We start from the raw sequence: 17,720 nt of genomic DNA, 5'->3' as shown, positions 1-17,720 counted from the left end.
TCTGATAAGATAGAGTGAGCTAGAGCAATTCTTAGTTAACACATACATTATTAACATTATAACACAAAATAATGCAGCTGTAAGAGGTAGAGTTATTAGTTACAATGGTTTTTATTTATTTTCTTTATTCTGCTTGTTTTATGACTACTTCTTAACATTTTTGTGAATTAGGCGTGGTTTTTCACATTTATATATTGTTAACAGAGAGCATAGAGGCTAGTAAAGCAAGGTGAGCTAACCCACTGCCGTAAAGTGGAGAAGGATCAAGATGGCAGACATCTTGACCTCTGAAAGGAAGTCAGGTTGTTTAATAAATTGTTCTTTTTTTAATGCATTGATTAAAAACATTACATGACATTTAAAAAAATTAGAAACTTTCCAAGACTTAGTGAATTAACTTTATGTTGGTCCATTTTAATTGCTAACTTTTGACATACTGTATAAAGTCTTTAAAAGTCTTTAAAATTGTAATAGACTAAATATATATGTAGCCTATATATGAAATTTAGTTTTAAATCCATCTGCTGCGTCACAGGGACAAAACACATAAAGAAGACCAATGTTGAAGTAATTACCTGTCAACTGCGGCCAAATAACGTCACAAAGAAGACGGACAGTCGCATCTGAAGAAGCAGTGGACAGAATTGATCAAAATGTGTGTGTTAGCTCTGGAGGGAAATTTTAACCAGAATCTGAAGCAATATTGATCTGTACAAGTGGGCATGGTCTATAACATATTTGCTCATAATCAAGATGCCTTTGAACAATCCTGATTAAACCCACTGGAGTCATCCCTTGATATCTCCTCAACACATAGGCTACACTGAGTTTTCTTCATATCTAATGAAAGGGGGGCGGGTGTCACTCTGACTTTAAAATCTACTTCTTTTTAACACAACTTTTCAGATTTAATATTTTTAGTGCAGTTATTTATGATATGCAACATAGTTTAAAACAGCTGGTCCAGATACCATCATTTAGGCACATTTGAATTGCTGGTCTAACTTTGTCAGCATGCTCCTCCTCTTTGTGATGTTGTAGTGAACAAGAGTGAACAGTCGATCCCTCACAGCCAGAGAGAGGCACAGGACTCCCATTGCCCTCCAGAAATCTTTACCAACATTGCCCTGCCTATGTGGTGGGCACACAGACCCTAGGAGTTCCAGAACTGAGAGACTATACCATTTCTCTTGGGTTTTCTTTTAATGCCTAAGGAGAATGGCAGAGGGTGCAGATGAAGAAGAGATTCAGTTCCTGCGTACTGTAAGTGATGCTATCTGCCTCTTCTCAAATAGTTTATAACTAGTTAGTGAATGTATTCAGTCAATGATGTACATTAATAAGCCTTTTTCTATAGGTCATTATCACTTCTTAACACATTATAGACAAAGATTTACTTTGGGTAACTTTCTTTGCATGGTTGGAGCACAGATTGACAAGGACAGTTGCCATTGTCATCTATTTATATCCCAGTGGATACTTGATGCGTTACTGCTTTGTCACTGAGAAGAAAACGTCTGGTGCCAGGCAACAGTTAACACATAGACATATGTAGTTTGTGAAAAGTAATTAGATACACTCACACAGAAGTATCATTTTGATGCTGAGTCGTCCACAGTTTTTATTTTGGTGCCAAATAGGACAATAGGACAATAGGACAAAATCATCTACATTTCCTGTAGTTTGTAAGTAGGTCACTTTAGTGCTTTAAGCAGAATATTGCACCGCTGTCAAAGTCAGGTATCAAGATCACAATGGCTTCACAGAAAAAAACCCAAAGTTGTGCAAAATACAGTCAAAGACAAAATTCAGTTTTGATTTTTAGATGTAATTGTGTGAGATTCAGTGTCTAGATTTGTGAATTCAAACAGATCCATCCTAAAGCAAGACTGGATGCAGTCGGACTGATCTTGATGACAAATGCTGCAACTAACAGTCGATTAATAGTAGTGTGTTACTACACTCAATTGTACCATGCCTGGTGGTTTTATGAGCACATGGATGCTTTTTTCTTGGTTTGTGGTTCAAAAATCTGCAACAGAATAAAGCTGATGTGGTCAAAATGTTAGAGTTTGTCCTTTTATCATTCTTGCTTTTGGAGGGAATGAAAATAAGAGCAACTGAAGCATTATGTAGTGTGTTGTCATTGTTTTTTGTATAAAAAATACATGTTGGTACATACCAATTATCCCATACAATAGTGATCCGGTGACCTAATCTCTCAAGTAATATGAGCCATTTCCATCCACCTTTTTCCTCTGTGACACATGGCAGAGTAGAGGGACCTACAGTTAAATTGTGATTTTCATAGCATTAGATAAATGTACTTGCCTGGCACATCGGTGAGTGATGACTGAAGCACTTATTTGCCCAGATATCATGTAATATGTACTTTTGCTGTCACTTTGAAATAAGTGGCTGTTAGGGAGGTGGAGGTCACTTCTTGAGAAGTGCTCAGTCTCAGTCAGCTGTTTACAATACAGCTCTGTGTGTCACCATTTGTCAGCCATACAGTATCAGTGACTGTGTCACCCAAATGTAACATGGATGCATGGGGTGAATCCAATGTAGTTTTGAGGTTTATGTTCTGCTGCTCCCCAATATATGATTTTAATAACAAGCATATTTTAAAAATCTAAATCTTGCTTTGGGAGGACTCAGATACAATAAAGCCCCACAGAGGGACCAACATATATAATAATATACAAAGAAATAAACATAACAATACAGTTATAAGATACCAAATGTATTCTGGAGTTTTACTTTAAAGGTTAGAAATGTTCACTTCATCGATTACACACTATATGTTATAAAAAATGTTTAGCTTAAATTAGTTTATTTTTGTTGCATTACTCACCACTGAGGTATCCTATTTCCTTTTTGGATCTCTAAAGCCGGCAGAAGGGCACAGTGGCCTTGCAAGTTGTCTAGTGTAACACTCTGTTTGGATATTCAGTGGTAATACTAGATAGACAGATAATACTAGAAAGTCACTTGATTTTCTCTAGACCTCAGTCAATCAAACCCTGATATTAGTGTAACCTGCACACTGGCTATCTATAAGCCGATTTTCATGTTATGGGTACACCTTAAAACTCAGTTCCTTATAGCCTGTTGATTAGAAGTTTTGTATCCTGTATCCAGTCCTTTGACTTAAAGAAATATTTACTTGATATTTTGATGAAGAACAGTGTGTATTTTAAGTGCTTGAATGTACTTAGTCTTGCAACTACATAAATAAACACATTTTCAGTTTCATTTTTTCATGGCTTGAAACAGTGCTTGAGTAAAGTATGTAACAATGCGTCATAAAGTTACTGTCAGTCTGTAGCTGTTCACCCTGAACTCAGCTCAGTTCTATATTTACTGTGTGAGGATTAGCAAGTTCAAAGCTTGGTCCATTTCAACACCTGTTTACTTCAGTCCATGTAGGAACTTAGCCGCTAAAGTAGTGCCAGCGATCGTCACTATCAGATGCTGCTTTCAAAACATTTTGTCATATTGTAGTTATAGCATGGCTAATTCTGAAATTTGTGAGAATAGGCTAGCGTTATCATAGCGTCTGTCTGGCTGTCTGTCAGTCTGTTAGCCTGCAGACACATTCTTTTGCACACAGTGAGAGAAATTTGATACTTCTGTGAAATGCTGTGGGAGGACTGTTAATGAGTCCAGTGGATTGTGCTGAATTGCCTTTAAGGTGCATGAACTGTTGACAGATGTAACTTTTTTGATGGCTGATATTATTAGTAGACTACTGACTTGTTAAGTCTGCTGCATAGGGTAGGAGTATCATTGTTATTATTAGATAAGATAGAGTCGTTGATGTGTTCAAGACATGAGATTGATGAAGAGGAAACAGTGAATGACAATGTGAAACACAGGCAAAAAAACATGCTTAAGTTCTGTAGTCAAGCCAGAAAAACTTGTCATAATGACAGATTTGCACTTGCACTTTGCCTTCAACTTGAAAACAAAAGCCACTGTGTCCACACACGTTACCTAAGGTGTGTTATGTTGAGAATGATGAATAGCAAAAAATCCACAACCCTGGTCTTTGTGACTGCAGTCTGCATACTTTCATCATCTTTGCGTGTGTTTCTGTTCAATGTTGGTCAGTCTGAATTTTCAATAGATGTGAATTTAAACATTTTAGCAACCTGTTTATGCCAGTGTAGATCCTGAGTGACTGTACTATGCAGTTGAGTCATAGCGCATACTGTATGAATTGACCCACTATTAAGAACTATGTTGAACTTTTTTCACTACAGTTACATGTGTTTCTTAATGGTACAGTATGTGCCAATAGGAATGGTTTGTAATATTTTGCAGATAAAAACACAACCAGCCAATGATGAGAGGATTCAAAGTGATATTTTGAATACCCCACTCCTCAGCAAACTGACTAATTGTATTATTGAGTGCAATGTGGGCCAATCTTTCCTGGCCGTCAAATGCAAAATATCTGGTGCTTTCCAAAACGGGGTTGTGTGAACAGCAGGTGCAGCGGCCTGAAATAGAGAGCTTGTGGGGGAGTAGCTGGTGTCATGGAGCCAGAGAGGTGGAGAGATCAGAATTGGGACAGGGACATGCACAGCTAAAAACACTAAAAGAGGGAAGTGAAGGTTAGGAAGGAGAGTAGTTAAATGTAAAGGAACAGCTGTTTTTAAAGGAATGTGTGTCATTCCTGTTATGTTGGCCTCAGTGTTGCCTCAGTGTTGCCTCAGTGTTGCCTCAGTGTTGTCACAAATGAAAAAGCTCTCATATATGCTGAGATTCAGTCAGACGTTCTATCTATCTGTCTTCCTTTGTTAATTGCTCCCATGGTACTTAGACACCTCTAAATTAGTTGTGCTTGTAACACCACCCCTTGTAAATATAGTCTAGGTCATGTGAATTTGACCTATCCGAGTCATGAATAGTAGGTTTAATATGCAAACTTGTAAAATGTAAAAGACGTCATGTAATTGAAACTTTGCAAAATGCATTTTCATTAAAGTCGGGACCCGTTAGAATGTGTACTTTTGCTTTTGAACATTGCAATACCCACAGTCAGACTTAGTACTAGAACTAGTATAAGAAGTTTAATTTGATGTATTGTTTTACTTACATGCTTATTTTCCTTGAGAATAATTTAAAATCCATGCTCTTTGTGCATGTTTCCTGCAGGCTATCGAACATAGGCACACCCAAGTAACCTCTCTCCCTTATTGTGAACTTCTTTTGTCTTTGTAGGATGATCAAGTGGTGCTGCAGTGTACTGCCTCTATTCTTAAAGAACAGATCAAATTGTGTCTGTCTTGTGAAGGATTTGGGAATCGTCTCTGTTTCCTTGAAACCACATCAAACGCTCAGGTACTGGAAGGAAATAGTGATTCATGCCTTTTACCTAATTTATTTATTTAAAATGTTTACTGATTGGAAGTCATGTATTTCAGAATGTCCCTCCAGACCTGGCTATCTGCTGCTTCATATTGGAGCAGTCCTTGTCGGTGCGGGCATTGCAGGAAATGTTGTCCAATACTTCTGTGGATGAGGTAAGACACAATCAGAGGGAAATTAGTGCTGTTTGGTTAAAGGGTGCCTCATGTGATGCGATGTGTATTGTTCATACAGCAATTGAATCTCACTCTTTTTCCTCTTTGACTTCATTCCCCATGCTCCTTCACTCTCCCACCTGCCAATCAAAGGCCGTCGATTTGGACAAATGGGTATGTTTGTTCATGTTTAACCTGTCAATCTCTGTCCTCACTTTCACAACTTAATTTACAACTTCACAAATTCATGTTTGTAGCCTGTAGGGGTCTAGAGGTGTTTCTTGACTATAGCTAAATCATTTTACCTTTTTTACATTCAATTGACTCTGCTACTACCTCCGTCTGCCAGTCTTCACAGGGTGGGGGTCACAGAACACTACTGTATGGACATGCCATCCTCCTGAAACACACCCATTCCAGCATGGTGAGCACATTTACATTCAAGTTATGCCTACTGCTGCTGTATCCCATCTTACATTGTTACTTGTAATTAGGGCCCAAGCACTCAACAGTGCGAAGGCCCTATTGTAATCGTCAAAATTATTATTATTATTCATCTCCCACAACGAACGCGTTTTTACCCCCCTGAACGTGCTCGAAAAGTCACCAAAATGTGCAATCATGTTCGGCCCGGCGAAAAATTTCATATTTTCTAGTTTGCATAAATGGGCGTGGCAAAATGGCTCTGTAGCGCCCCCTAGAAAATTTAAAAAAGCGAGCCCCACCCCTGAGATTGTCCTAGACAAACGAAATTCGGTACACATATGTACCGTGTCAAGACGCACAAAAAAGTCTCTTGGACCCATACCCTCACTCCTACAGGAAATCGGCCATTTTGTATCAAATCTGCGTTTTTGCCGCGATTTCGGCGATTTCCACGCATCGCATTTGAGCGAACTCGTCCTAGGGATTTAATCCGACCGACTTCAAATTCACTCAGAAACATCTTGAGACATTGGAGATGAAAAGTTATCAAAAACTTTCTGATTAGGGATCCGGTTTGGCCGTGGCGGCGCCGACAATTTCCTTCACCATTCGATCCTTCGCCATGAAATTTCAAACCCTCATAACTTCACTCCACATGGTCTGAGCTTTTCCAAATTTAATATGCTTGTACAGTGTCCCGGTCTGAACACATGTACAGTCTCATATTTAGTGACAGTCATAGCGCCACCTACTGTCAACAGGAAGTCACTTGCTTCAGTCTTTCACTGATTACTCCCATAATCTAAAGTATTTATACCTGAAATTAACTCAGCTGAGACATAAGACCTTGGTGATGCTACATTCTGCAACTCATGACCCATCATCAAATACCGTTGCCATGACAACACATTCAACGCCATGAAAATACGATTACAGTTTTCAGGGGCAAAGGATGCCTCCACGGTAACAAAACTCAACACACACGTCTGGAGTGGGTTGATTTAACATCCTATATACTTCAATGGGATGGGCGTGGCTAAACGGCTCAATAGCGCCCCCTTGAATATTTCAAAATTGAACCTCAGCCTTCCCGATTGACATAGAAGAATGAAATTCGGTAGGTTTATGTATCATCTCCAGACGCACAAAAACGCCATTTGGACCCATACCCTAAGTCCAACAGGAAGTCGTCCATCTTGGGAAAAATGCTCAATTTTGGTGCATGTTTTGGTCATTTCCAGGCATCATATTTGAACTAACTACTCCTAGAGTTTTCATCCCATCCACTTCAAATTCACACAGCGTCATCTTGAGACATTGGAGATGAAAAGTTATCAAAAGCTTTTTCGCCCGTCATTCCTGGTTGCCGTGGTGACGCGGCGAATTTCGATGCCTCGCCATGAAATTTAAAACCCTCATAACTTGACTCCACATGGTCTGAGCTTTTCCAAATCCACCAAAGCAAGCCAGACTTGCCGAAAAATTTGATATTTTATGGTTTTTGTAAATGGCCGTGGGAAAATGGCTCTGTAGCGCCCCCTTGAGAAATGAAAAACATCGATCCCCTCGCCACAGATTGACATAGAGAAACGAAACTTGGTACACATGTTCATCATGTCAAGACGCACAAAAAAGTCGCGGTGCCCATGACGTCACTCCAACAGGAAGTCGGCCATTTTGAATCAAAGTATTGATTTTACTGCCGATTGTGGCATCATATTTGAACGAACTAGTCCTACAGATTTCATCCCATACACTTCAAATTCACACAGAGTCATCTTGAGACATTGGAGATGAAAAGCTATCAAAAGCTTTTTTGTCCGTCATTCCTGGTTGCCGTGGTGACGTGGCGATTTTCGATGTCTCGCCATGAAATTTCAAACCCTCATAACTTGACTCCACATGGTCTGAGCTTTTCCAAATTTAATATGCTTGTTCAGCGTCCTGGTCTGAACACATGTACAGTCTCATATTTAGTGACAGTCATAGCGCCACCTACTGGCAACAGGAAGTCACTTGCTTCATTCTTTCACTAATTACTCCCATAATCTTAAGTATTTACACCTGAAATTGACTCAGCTGAGACCTAACGCCAGTCATCAAAATCTTTTTGATGACTTCTTCCTGTTGGGCGTGGCTGTGCAAACAATTTCGATGCTTCGCCATGAAGCAGGAAGTCGTTATAACTCCTACAGACATTGTCCCACCTACACCAAATTGATCACACATGTAGAGGGTCGCGCCCTGAACACATCTATGCATCAATACTGCTTCATATACACAGCGCCACCTACTGGACACAGGAAGTCAGCCTCATATGACAAACGTTATCCGATTTACATGAAATTTACAGGATGTGTTCTCCACATCACACACTGCAACATGACATGTAATTAGTGGGTGATCTCTAGCGCCACCTAGTGGACACATGCGATATCACTTAGCCCCATCACACAACGTTCAATACGAGCCCGGGTGCCAAGACGTCTACGTGCCCGCTGTGTCTGCCGTGTAACTGCAGCACGCACCGACATGCGCGTACGGGGCGGTGCGTGGGGGGGCTTGGGCCCGATCATCGCTGCTTGCAGCTTTAATTGTAACTTGTTATTCCTCTCTTTATACTGCAGTACTTGTGCTGCTTGACTACTTCGCGCTCACTGACTGACAAATTGGCTTTTGATGTGGGCTTACAAGAGGACTCCACAGGTGGCTATGAATGAACTGTACTACCTATTATGTGCCCCACACACAATGATGCAGGTTTCTATATTCTAAATCTGGTTATATTTCACAGGTGAGGCCTGCTGGTGGACCATCCATCCAGCCTCCAAGCAAAGGTCTGAAGGTGAGAAGGTCAGGGTGGGAGATGACCTCATTCTTGTCAGTGTTTCTTCAGAGCGATACCTGGTAAACATGATTTTATTTATTTGCATTATAACTGATCATTTGCAGTCCACTTGTCTTACAGTTATAATCGCCTCCATTCTTTTCAGCATCTCTCCTATGCCAGTGGTGACTTGATGGTAGACGCTTCCTTCATGCAGACACTGTGGACAATGACCCCAGTGATGTCTGGGTGTGAGCTAGCTGAAGGTATGTTTTTTTGTTGTTGTTGTTGTTGTTGCTTTTGTCCATAAACATGCCCGCTCTCTCTTAGAAATGTGTCTCTTGTTCTCTAGGTTTTCTGACTGGAGGTTATGTGCTCAGGCTGTTTCATGGTCACATGGATGAGTGTTTGGCAATCCCAGGCGCTGACCAAGGAGACGAGCGCAGGTGATCAACACTTATCATTGCTGTACATGCCTTCAAATATTAAAACACTTGAATTGGGTTGTGTCTGTCAAACATATATATTTCTCAGCCATTTTCCAATGCCTACCATCGATTTTTGGGTATGTTTCCTACATAAACACACGTCTGATGTTGTGTGTCTTGTAACATATGATGATGCAGAGACTGTGTTGAAAATGCTTCCACACCTGAGACCCGTGGTTGGCCACCAAACAGCAAACATTTTAATACACTAGACTGCTGCTTATCCTTATCATGTAGTGTTTGCCCATTATTTTTCCTCATTGGTTAGGCTTTCTTGGGAACATTGTCTGTGAATGTCTTTCAGTTGCTAATTCTTTCAATTATTTCCTTTAGTTGTCAAAGTGGTACCTGTTTGTATTACTGCATAGTGATAAAATAACTGATAAATGCTTATTGCAATGTATTACCTATCGTGAGAAAGTTACAAGTATCTATCTGCCTGAGCTGAGACCATTAGCCTCCTGGTAGGCTGGAAATCAAGCTAAATATTGTGGTGTGCTTAAGAACTTGTTGACCTTACATTTCCTGATAAATGCCATACATCAATGACTGACATTGTTTTTTTCAGAGTTGCTCATTATGAGGGAGGGGCTGTTTGCAGTCATGCTCGATCCTTATGGAGACTTGAGCCATTACGCATTGGGTGAGTTTTTAAATTCCTTGTATATGACAGCATGTGTTACAAACTCTTTTAGTGGTTTAAAGTGCATTGATGTTCATTCATATGTGTGTGTGTGTCGGTACTGTAGATGGAGCGGTAGTCACATTAAATGGGGCCAGTCCTTCAGGATACGTCACATAACAACAGGCAGATACCTTTGCCTTGACGAAGAGAAAGGACTGCTGTTGGTGGACCCGGAGAAGGCAAATTCCAAAATGTCAGCCTTCTGCTTCAGAATTTCAAAGGTAATTATCATGTAAAGTCAACTGCGCCAGAAAACACTGAAGAAAAACTGCCATGTCTCTGTGGCTCTGAGATTCTTAACAGCCTTCATGAATAACATACTTTTTATTTAATCTACAGGAAAAGATTGAAGTCACCCAGAAGCGAGATGTGGAAGGCATGGGCATACCTGAGATTAAGTATGGAGAGTCCATGTGCTTTGTACAACATGTTTCAACTGGTCTCTGGCTAACGTATGCTGCCGTTGATGCTAAATCTGCTCGTCTGGGTCCTCTGAAGAGAAAGGTAAAGCCAAATTATCCAGCAAGATGTAGAGTAAATCAGTAAATCAGCAATCGCAAATGGGTGCTGAAGTAATATTTACACCTTCTACACATATTTAGGTCAGAATGTATACAGTAGTACCAATCAAAGGTTTCAACACACTTTCTCAAGTGTGGGACGGTGTGCCCTAACTTTTGACTGGTAGTGTATGTATTAGTGTTGAGTATATACTTGTGTTTTAAGGACCCCTTTGTTCAATTCTTAGGCCATACTTCATAAAGAAGGTCACATGGATGATGCTCTCACAGTGGCTCGATCCCAGACTGAAGAGTCACAAGCGGCCAGAATGATTCACAGCACAACAGGCCTCTTCAACCAGTTCATCAAGTAGCACCACTTCAGTCTTATTCAAATCCCTTCTAATAGACATGTTTCCGTTCTTATGTATAGTTCGAAGTGGTATTCTCAGTATGTTCTTTGCATGTCTCCAGAGGTCTAGATGCTCTGAGTGGAAAAAACAAGTCTGCCAATCCCCCATCTCTGCCTGTGGACACAGTGGTGCTTTCCCTGCAGGACCTAATTTTCTACTTCCGACCCCCTGAGGAGGAGCTTGAGCACGAGGACAAACAATTCAAGCTTCGTTCCCTCAAGAACAGACAGAACCTCTTTCAAGAGGAGGTTGGTCTGCCTTCATGAGGAATAACTATTCATGAAAACATCTAACAGCTGCATGTTCAGATGTAAAATTAGTTTGGGAGATTTATGTCAATTCATTATTTTTCTTATTCCTGCCTTTATAAATCTTTATTGTTCTTAACAGGGAATGATTACTCTTGTTCTGGACTGTGTTGATCGGCTCAATGTCTACAACACAGCAGCCCACTTCTCAGAGTATGCTGGGGAGGAAGCTGCAGAGTCATGGAAGGAGATAGTAAATCTACTGTATGAATTGCTAGGTATGTCCACCTAGTGATTTGTCCTATTGATTAATGGTGATTTTAGATAAGTTATTTATGTTTTATAATTTATGTAATATCAATCTGACCACCTTTTTTATTTGTGAATGTGATGCATTTACAACCTTTTCGGCCTCTTTTCTTTTCTGAAGCTTCTTTGATCAGAGGTAATCGTGCTAACTGTGCTCTGTTCTGCGATAACCTGGACTGGCTGGTCAGTAAATTGGATCGTTTGGAGGCATCTTCAGGTATTTGAGATTCACAAAATGCTCATTTATATTGCTTATGGTTTATTATCTGTTATTAGATTGTTATGTTGCATTTAATTGCATGATATTTTAAGTGTGTTCCTTTCAGATGTGTATTTTATTGTATTGTGTTTTTCAACCATACCAAATACACATGCATTGCCAAAGTTTGTATGTTCATATATTGTGACATTGTTATCTCAGGAATCCTTGAGGTGTTGTATTGTGTTCTGATTGAGAGCCCAGAGGTGCTGAATATCATCCAGGAGAATCACATCAAATCAATCATCTCCCTGCTGGATAAACATGGGCGCAATCATAAGGTCAGGAACATGTAACACTATAAGCATGTTGGAAAAATTGGAACTGCTGAGTTTATGTATAAAATATAGTCTTATATATCAAATGTCGAGCCGAGCAGTCATGGATTTCTGCCTCCCTGTCTTCTCCAGGTCTTGGATGTGCTCTGTTCTCTCTGTGTATGTAACGGGGTGGCTGTGAGATCAAACCAGAATCTCATCACAGAGAATCTGCTTCCAGGTCGTGACCTCCTACTTCAAACAAACATTATCAATTATGTAACCAGGTAGGTGAATTTTATATGAGCGCACTTCAGTTCAGTTTGAAAATGCTTTGCTCTTTTATTTGTACTGAGGGAGTTATTTGTTTTGTCATCCTCCTTTAGCATGAGACCCAACATTTTCCTTGGAACATGTGAAGGATCCACTCAGTATAAAAAGTGGTATTTTGAAGTGATGGTGGACCATGTGGAGCCATTCCGGACAGCTCAGCCATATCACTTGCGTGTGGGTTGGGCTCTGACAGAGGGCTACAGTCCTTACCCTGGTGGAGGGGAGGGCTGGGGAGGCAATGGTGTTGGGGATGACCTCTACTCCTACGGTTTTGATGGGCTTCACCTCTGGTCAGGTAAACATGGTTTGATTTAGAAGTAGTCTTTTGCTTACATCTGACCAGCACCAGCAGTATTTGGACATCTCCCTGTTTACCTGTTACATTTTAATTTTAAAATCTAATATCTGAGTCTTTCTCATGAATTTGATCTTGTACTCTGTACCAATCATTTTCTGACATGATGTCTATAAATTATACAGATAAACTCACCAAGATTACAGAAGTACAATATATAAGTTGACTTACTGTATGTTTCGGCAGGACGTGTTCCGCGTCATGTTGCCACACCCAATCACCACATCCTAGCAGGAGAGGATGTGGTCAGCTGCTGTTTGGATCTGAGTGTGCCCAGTATTTCCTTCCGTATCAATGGGCATCCTGTTCAGGGCATGTTTGAGAACTTCAACCTGGACGGCCTCTTCTTCCCTGTTGTCAGCTTCTCTGCAGGCGTCAAGTAGGACATTTTAAATTCTAAAGTGATATATTATTAACTTTTCTGTTATAAGTGACAGAGGTTTATTTTGATTGACATATAAGATTAATGCCAATTTTCCACTCTTGACTACTAGGTTGAGATTTCTTCTTGGAGGTCGACATGGAGATTTCAAGTTCCTACCACCCCCAGGCTATGCTCCATGTTACGAGGCAGTGCTGCCCAGGGATCGTTTGCGAATTGAGCCCATCAAGGAGTATAAGCACGATTTCAATGGTGTCCGCAACCTGTTGGGTCCAACACAGTCCCTCTCACATACGGCTTTCACTCCTTGCCCTGTGGACACTATACAGGTAAAACCCTGTTTAAACTCTTTTTCATCTTCATCCTCCTCATTACTGAACTCAATTTATCATCCTTTCAGATTGTACTTCCTCCTCATTTGGAGCGCATTCGAGAGAAGCTAGCAGAAAATAGCCATGAGTTATGGGCTGTTACCCGCATTGAACAAGGGTGGACCTATGGACCAGTGAGTGCTTTTAGTTTCAGTCATTTTTTTCATAACAAATGTTGTTGTGTACAGTAACAATTTCCTTAAAACAATTGGCACTTTCTTCTATATCAAGTTTCGTGATGACAACAAGAAGCTTCACCCCTGCCTGGTAGATTTCCAGAGTCTGCCTGAACCAGAGAAAAACTACAATTTAGCAATGTCAGGAGAGACACTCAAGTAAGTCAGTGCCTTCATTTAATTAACAGCACTGTGCGTTCATCTCTTTGTATCACTAATTGCTTTTGTCATTCATTTTCAAGGACTCTGCTGGCACTGGGCTGTCATGTAGGAATGGGAGATGAGAAAGCTGAGGAGAATCTGAAAAGGACCAAGCTTCCCAAAACGTGAGTTGCAAGGCATTCATTTATTGTAACTGATTTTCTGACATTGCTTCTTCTTTTATTATGTATTACAGTATGTTGATGGCCTTGTAAGGGACCTATTCTGATCACAAACCATTGTTCCTTAGTTTCATGCAGAGTAATGGTTATAAGCCAGCCCCTCTGGACCTCAACCATGTCAAGCTGACTCCTAATCAGAACACTCTAGTGGAGAGACTGGCAGAAAATGGACACAATGTATGGGCAAGAGACCGTGTTCGCCAGGGCTGGACATATAGTATTGTGCAGGTATCTTCCATCACACCACTCCTGCAAAGAGGATGTCCCTTTGAAAATAATGATAATTAATATATGCAGATATTTTGCATTCTGCATGATTAAAAAAAAAATCCATTACAGTTACACCTATAATGTTATTTTTTTTTATAGGATATTATGAACAAGCGTAATCCCCGTCTGGTACCTTACAACCTCCTTGATGAAAAGACCAAAAAGACCAACAGAGACACAGTTTGTGCAGCTGTTCGCACTCTCATCGGCTATGGTTACAACATAGAACCACCTGACCAGGAGAGCAGTAAGTTTACACTGCTATGTTCAAGCTGGATTGAAGGAATATTATTATATTTTGTTTTACAAGATTTATTATTATTTATTAAGATACAGGCATGTTATTGAATGTACTATCTTTTCTGTTGAAAACTTAATACTATGCAAGATTTTCATGAATCTAATCCTAACAATGTATACACTCATACTGAGGTAATCCCTCTCAATGGTCATTTATGACCCTCTAAAACTCTGTAGTTGTTTATGTATCTACAGAGACCCTGACCTCTGCTTGTATTTTCTTATTATTTTGCTGGGTTTGAGATGTTTCTGGACGTCAACCTTTGGTCATTGGGTGCTTAGCCCCCAGCCAATAACAAACCTCAGGGTGTGAGTGACCAGGTTACATCACTGTCTCTCTCCTCTGACTCGTGCACTTTGGCTATGTTACACCAAATCCGGCAATGCTGCACCCTCCCGCAGGGTTGTGCTGGGGTTTGAGTGGGTTTATTCATGCTTTAGAAGATAACTGTTTTGAGAGAATCAGAAAATAATATTTTATTTATCTGATTCACTGCTTTGTTCCTGCTAATGCCACTCAACCCCCACTACTCTCTGTCTCTCTCACTCTTCTCTCAGCTCACTCTGTTGTGATTAAATCAGGGAGGAGAGCCCAACTTTGAGTGCTGTGTTAATAAACAACAACTGACAAATCCTGCATAGTATGCCCTTAAGAGATTATCACTGTTGTTTCTACACTGACTTCATTGGATGCTGTGTACCACTCAGCCTTAAGGTTCATAACCAATGATCCTTACAGTACCTACCACTGAACTCTCTACCAAAAATGTGGCTGGCCTGCCCTGGCAGTGAGGAGAGATCAGCATTGTTTTGTTATATGTTATTAATGAAATCACAAATATTGGCACAGGATTGGTTGTTGCTCTATATTCCATTAGACAGAACCGAAATGGGAAAAATATATTTCTTTTATAATGCACCTTACACATGGACAAATCTGCAAAAGGTCTTAAAATGTAAATGTTTTACCATTAATACAGCTGTTCAAAAGCCTTATCTCAGACCTTGTTTTATTTGATTGTAACTGTTTTAAACTACACCGTATCTTGACTGTTTAACTGTACTTACTCATTGTTTTATTATTCCTAATATTTTCTTTTATTAATTTATTTTGTTTTCTTTACTTGATATTGTTTTTGTGTTTTGTTGTGTGCTGTAAATGTTTCTGGACACCATAGTAAATGAGGATTCCTCCTCCATGGTCTTTCCAGGCAAAATTAAAGTTAATAACCGTTAACTGTTAATGCAGGCGGACATGGTCCAGGCAGCGGCCGTGGAGACAAAATCAGAGTGTTCAGAGCAGAGAAGTGTTACGGTGTCACACAGGGGAAGTGGTACTTCGAGTTTGAGGCTGTGACAGTCGGGGAGATGAGAGTGGGCTGGGCCAGGCCCAGTGTTCGTGCCGACACTGAACTTGGTGCAGATGAATTGGCATATGTCTTCAATGGCTTCAAGGTAGGAGTGATGCCTGGATTGCTTGCTTATAAAGGTTACCACAGTCGATGTGATGCTAAACTCTAAAATTAATCATTTTTGTTTTCAGGCCCAACGTTGGCATGTGGGAAATGAGCCATTTGGTCGTCAGTGGCTATCTGGTGATGTGGTGGGTTGTATGATTGACCTCACAGAGATGAACATCATGTTCACACTCAATGGGGAAATGTTGATCAGTGACTCAGGCTCGGAGATGGCCTTTAAGGATATTGAGATAGGAGAGGGTAAGTACATTATCAACACAGTAATTGATACATGATATTAGCACATATTGGTTTGTGTTTATGATGCACATTCATGCATGTATTGAACCTCCGCAGGCTTTATACCTGTGTGCAGTCTGGGCTTATCCCAGGTCGGCAGGATCAACTTAGGTCAGAACGTCAGCAGTCTCCGTTACTTCACCATCTGTGGTCTGCAGGAGGGATTTGAACCTTTCGCTATCAATATGAAAAGAGACATTACCATGTGGTTCAGCAAGAGCCTCCCTCAGTTTATCGCTGTGCCCACTGAACATCCTCACATTGAGGTAATCTGCATTACCTGATGAAGTGTTTTAGTGAAATATTTCATTTTCCACATTACAAAATAATTAAACATTTTCTAGATTACCTAGATTACCCTCTTTTATTTATACTCCAGGTGTCCCGCGTGGATGGGACAGTAGAAACTGCTCCTTGTATAAAAGTGACCCACAAGACATTTGGATCTCAGAACGCCAACACAGATCTGCTGTTCTTCAGGCTCAGCATGCCAGTTGAGTTTCATGAGACTTTCAAAGTCCCAGCAGGGACCACCCTCCTCACTCGTCCCCTGACCATCCCTGAGGATGAAGTGGTAGAGGTTGACCCAGACTCTGACTTTGAAATACTCAAGAAGTCAGCGAGTCGCAAAGAGCAGGAAGAGGAGAAGAAAGAATCGTCTGTGCCTAAGGAGAGCCCTGCCATCAAAAATGGAGAGAATGAGAAGGATGCCTCAACTGAGAAAAGCAAGAAGAAGGGGTTCGTATGGATTCATGCACAGTGGCACAGTGATTTGAGAAGGACTTTATGGGGTTTGGGAAGGCTATTTTGGGATACTGTACTTAAGTTTTCATATGCATGAAGTGATTGCTCCTGTTTTTAACAGATTCCTGTTCAAGGCCAAAAAGGCGGCATTAATATCTCCACCTCCTGTTGTTCCCACAATGCCTCGCTTAATGGAGGATGTGGTGCCAGATGACAGGGATGACGTTGACATCATCCTCAACACTACTACAGTATGATTGTCTCTGTTGATAATTATATTCAGAAATGTATAACATCCATGCACAGTTTGCCAGTTTTTGGTTAACCTTACTATATACACCACCTCACTATTATCATTATTATTATTGTTATTATTATCAGTATTTGAATTACTTTAATACTTGTTTGGAATTTTATCTTCACCTGAAACCGTACAAATGTTTCTTTTCCTCCTACATCCCTCCTTTACCAGTACTATTATTCTGTGCGAGTGTTTGCGGGCCAGGAGCCTGGTGGCGTGTGGGTAGGCTGGATCACACCTGACTATCACCAATACGACCCACATTTTGACCTCAGCAAAGTGAGAAATGTAACAGTCACTGTAGGTGATGATAAAGGCAATATACATGACAGGTATGTTACTCTTGTAGACATAGAACCCCAAAATATGTGTCTTTATTAAAAATGACAAACAAGCACTAAA

General features: G+C 40.4%; 1 protein-coding gene across 1 annotated transcript in view; it reads left to right on the top strand.

Annotated features, from left to right (window-relative positions):
* The first annotated feature begins 1,218 nt into the window (after nucleotides 1-1,218).
* LOC128371656 (ryanodine receptor 1-like) overlaps nucleotides 1,219-17,720 on the top strand; it is a 48,986-nt gene continuing 32,484 nt past the window's right edge. The window contains exons 1-31 of the mRNA XM_053332026.1: nucleotides 1,219-1,263; nucleotides 5,233-5,352; nucleotides 5,436-5,534; nucleotides 5,884-5,958; nucleotides 8,588-8,666; nucleotides 8,755-8,867; nucleotides 8,954-9,053; nucleotides 9,140-9,233; nucleotides 9,844-9,918; nucleotides 10,025-10,181; nucleotides 10,300-10,464; nucleotides 10,709-10,830; nucleotides 10,935-11,121; nucleotides 11,264-11,399; nucleotides 11,552-11,647; nucleotides 11,852-11,970; nucleotides 12,100-12,233; nucleotides 12,333-12,574; nucleotides 12,821-13,013; nucleotides 13,129-13,345; nucleotides 13,417-13,521; nucleotides 13,619-13,722; nucleotides 13,806-13,889; nucleotides 14,015-14,174; nucleotides 14,316-14,460; nucleotides 15,766-15,971; nucleotides 16,060-16,234; nucleotides 16,331-16,539; nucleotides 16,653-17,011; nucleotides 17,139-17,268; nucleotides 17,490-17,650. Coding sequence (XP_053188001.1) covers nucleotides 1,219-1,263; nucleotides 5,233-5,352; nucleotides 5,436-5,534; nucleotides 5,884-5,958; nucleotides 8,588-8,666; nucleotides 8,755-8,867; nucleotides 8,954-9,053; nucleotides 9,140-9,233; nucleotides 9,844-9,918; nucleotides 10,025-10,181; nucleotides 10,300-10,464; nucleotides 10,709-10,830; nucleotides 10,935-11,121; nucleotides 11,264-11,399; nucleotides 11,552-11,647; nucleotides 11,852-11,970; nucleotides 12,100-12,233; nucleotides 12,333-12,574; nucleotides 12,821-13,013; nucleotides 13,129-13,345; nucleotides 13,417-13,521; nucleotides 13,619-13,722; nucleotides 13,806-13,889; nucleotides 14,015-14,174; nucleotides 14,316-14,460; nucleotides 15,766-15,971; nucleotides 16,060-16,234; nucleotides 16,331-16,539; nucleotides 16,653-17,011; nucleotides 17,139-17,268; nucleotides 17,490-17,650 — 4,406 coding nt within the window. The remainder of the gene's footprint in view (nucleotides 1,264-5,232; nucleotides 5,353-5,435; nucleotides 5,535-5,883; nucleotides 5,959-8,587; nucleotides 8,667-8,754; nucleotides 8,868-8,953; nucleotides 9,054-9,139; nucleotides 9,234-9,843; nucleotides 9,919-10,024; nucleotides 10,182-10,299; nucleotides 10,465-10,708; nucleotides 10,831-10,934; nucleotides 11,122-11,263; nucleotides 11,400-11,551; nucleotides 11,648-11,851; nucleotides 11,971-12,099; nucleotides 12,234-12,332; nucleotides 12,575-12,820; nucleotides 13,014-13,128; nucleotides 13,346-13,416; nucleotides 13,522-13,618; nucleotides 13,723-13,805; nucleotides 13,890-14,014; nucleotides 14,175-14,315; nucleotides 14,461-15,765; nucleotides 15,972-16,059; nucleotides 16,235-16,330; nucleotides 16,540-16,652; nucleotides 17,012-17,138; nucleotides 17,269-17,489; nucleotides 17,651-17,720) is intronic.

The sequence above is a fragment of the Scomber japonicus genome, chromosome 13 (genome assembly GCF_027409825.1).
Source record: "Scomber japonicus isolate fScoJap1 chromosome 13, fScoJap1.pri, whole genome shotgun sequence".
Lineage (NCBI taxonomy): Eukaryota > Metazoa > Chordata > Actinopteri > Scombriformes > Scombridae > Scomber > Scomber japonicus.
Note: the sequence above shows the minus strand (reverse complement) of the source record. Positions and strands in the feature narration are given on the sequence as shown.